General features: G+C 28.0%; 1 protein-coding gene across 1 annotated transcript in view; it reads left to right on the forward strand.

Annotated features, from left to right (window-relative positions):
• LOC108685212 (ATP-binding cassette sub-family G member 4-like) overlaps positions 1-2321 on the forward strand; it is a gene marked incomplete at its 5' end in the record, with an annotated part of 11011 nt that overhangs the window by 3583 nt on the left and 5107 nt on the right. The window contains one exon of the mRNA XM_018189899.1: positions 473-711. Within this exon, the coding sequence (XP_018045388.1) occupies positions 473-711 (239 nt within the window). The remainder of the gene's footprint in view (positions 1-472; positions 712-2321) is intronic.

The following is a 2321-nucleotide window of genomic DNA, read 5'->3' on the forward strand; positions in this document are numbered from 1 at the left end:
TTTTTTCTCTGACATAAGATTTAAAAAAATTTGTGCGTCAATACAAGTTAATAGAAGCCGAAAAGCTATTATATTAAAAAATCATAAATAAATATAAAAAAAATATAAAAAAATCTATTATATTAAATATTAAAAATCACATCAAAATATCATTATTACAATATATTTTTTTAAATAAAATCAATTCTCTTCCTCGTAGTTACAACATGCTAGATGACAAAATGCATAAATAGACGGACGGCGTAAATTAATTTACGCCGCATAAAAGCAAAATATTCAACAATAAACGTTTGTTAGATCAAACATTTGCTCGCAATGAATGTTTTAATGCGTATCTCTTTGGAATTTTATTGATCGCAAATACTATTATAAATTGTGGCGCTTTTAGCGACGTCTTTATGAGTCTCGCGCGGAAGTACCATTAGTCTTCACCTATGAGGCTGTCATCACAAAAAAAGATCTTTCTTTTCAGCGGACTGGACGAGCTCTCGTCTTCCCAGTGCATCGATGTTCTCCAGAGTCTGGCGCATTTCGGGCGGACCGTCGTATGCTCGGTGCACACGCCCAGTGCGAGCATATTTAAGAAATTCGATCATGTTTACGTTGTCACCGATGGACAATGCGCTTATAGGGGTACCACGGATAACGTGGTGCCGTTCTTGCAAAGCATAGGCATAGAATGCCCGAAACATTACAACCCAGCGGACTTCAGTGAGTTATATACATAAGTCCATATACGGAAATCTAATACCATCTGTGTAATCATGTTTATTCGTGATGCAATGTGTGAAATAGACATTTGCGGTAGACATTTGAAAGATGAAAATGTAGCCATCGGCAATTTTAAATTACTAAGATATTACTATTCATGATGCATATAATTTATTTGCATCTGCTCATTAAGTAATGCAGGTTTAAAAATGTATGTTACAATATAAGTATACAATTCTGAAATCTCTTTTCATAAATAATGCCATAAATAATTTAATTAGTAAGAGTAAAGAATTAATTAATAAAAAATTTATATACATAATTTAATTTCGATCAAAACCGATTTAATTTCACATTAAAAAAAAAAGATGATATTTGTAACAATTGTAATTATAATTACATATTACTATAATTATAATTATTTTTGGTTTCCAACTATATATATTCATTATTATACAATAAGATTGGAAATAAGACCGTTTATGTTAGATATATTACTTTAAATAGAAAGTGTCACTACGGTCTGAATGTAAAGATGTTGAACTATTATATATATAATATGAATTTAAATGAATTACTTTCAGAAATTATAATTGCGTGCCGATATGATTGTCGAACTTTCAACACAATCAATCTGAAATATTAATAATCCCCCAAATTTCCCAAATTTAATCTTAAAAAATTGTAATAAAATTATTGATTATTATATATTAATAATAAATAACTATATATAGTGATAATATTATAGTGATAATAATCATAATCATAATAATATGTAATTATAAATACTAAATAATTTTTCTCTCTGTAATGTAAATTGTGTTGACTGTAGAACTTTAAATATTTACAAGTAAATATCTACAAAAGGTCAACATCTTCAAAAATCAACTTTTACATATATTAATTATCAAGGTCACCATTCTGAGTGAGCTCCAACAAGTTTTAGCCGTCTCTCGTTATTCGTTATAAAGTTTTATATATAAAAAAGTTTGAAAAATAATCTTTTTTACTATATATAAATATATATAAAACAGAAATTTTTGGCTTTAAAATACATTTTACGCCTTTCCACGTGATTTCTACCTCACTACCGTATCTTTTGTATTCCGAGCGTTCTAAGTAGCTTGCCTCGATAGTCTAACAGGAGACTATCTCGGTTTATATAAATTAATGAAAATTCTTGATATCAATAAAAGTTGATAGCATAAGATGTAAATTAAGGAAAAAGGAAAGAGCGTATAGGTCATAAATTCCACGAAATTTAGTGTTATAGTGTGTGATATTATAAAAGTTCTAGAACGGCTAATATCTCAAAAAGTATTGATTTATCTAAAAAAATGTTTGAAACAAAAGTAATAGGGTTTTAAAAAAGTTATTAGATAATGATATCATTTGACCTTGGAATGATCTTGGAAAAATGCTTTTAAAGTGAATACAAAAATCTTAAACGAAATTCCCTTTTTCATAGCATATCTTTACAGATGCTGTTGAGATGTTTCCAGAACAGTTTAGTTACAAATATTTTTTTCTTTATAAGAATTTTCCGAATTATAGCATTTGAAAGTTACAGCCGACATTAGCATTACACTTACGTATGTATTATATAAATA

This window comes from Atta colombica, unplaced genomic scaffold (assembly GCF_001594045.1).
Source record: "Atta colombica isolate Treedump-2 unplaced genomic scaffold, Acol1.0 scaffold149, whole genome shotgun sequence".
Lineage (NCBI taxonomy): Eukaryota > Metazoa > Arthropoda > Insecta > Hymenoptera > Formicidae > Atta > Atta colombica.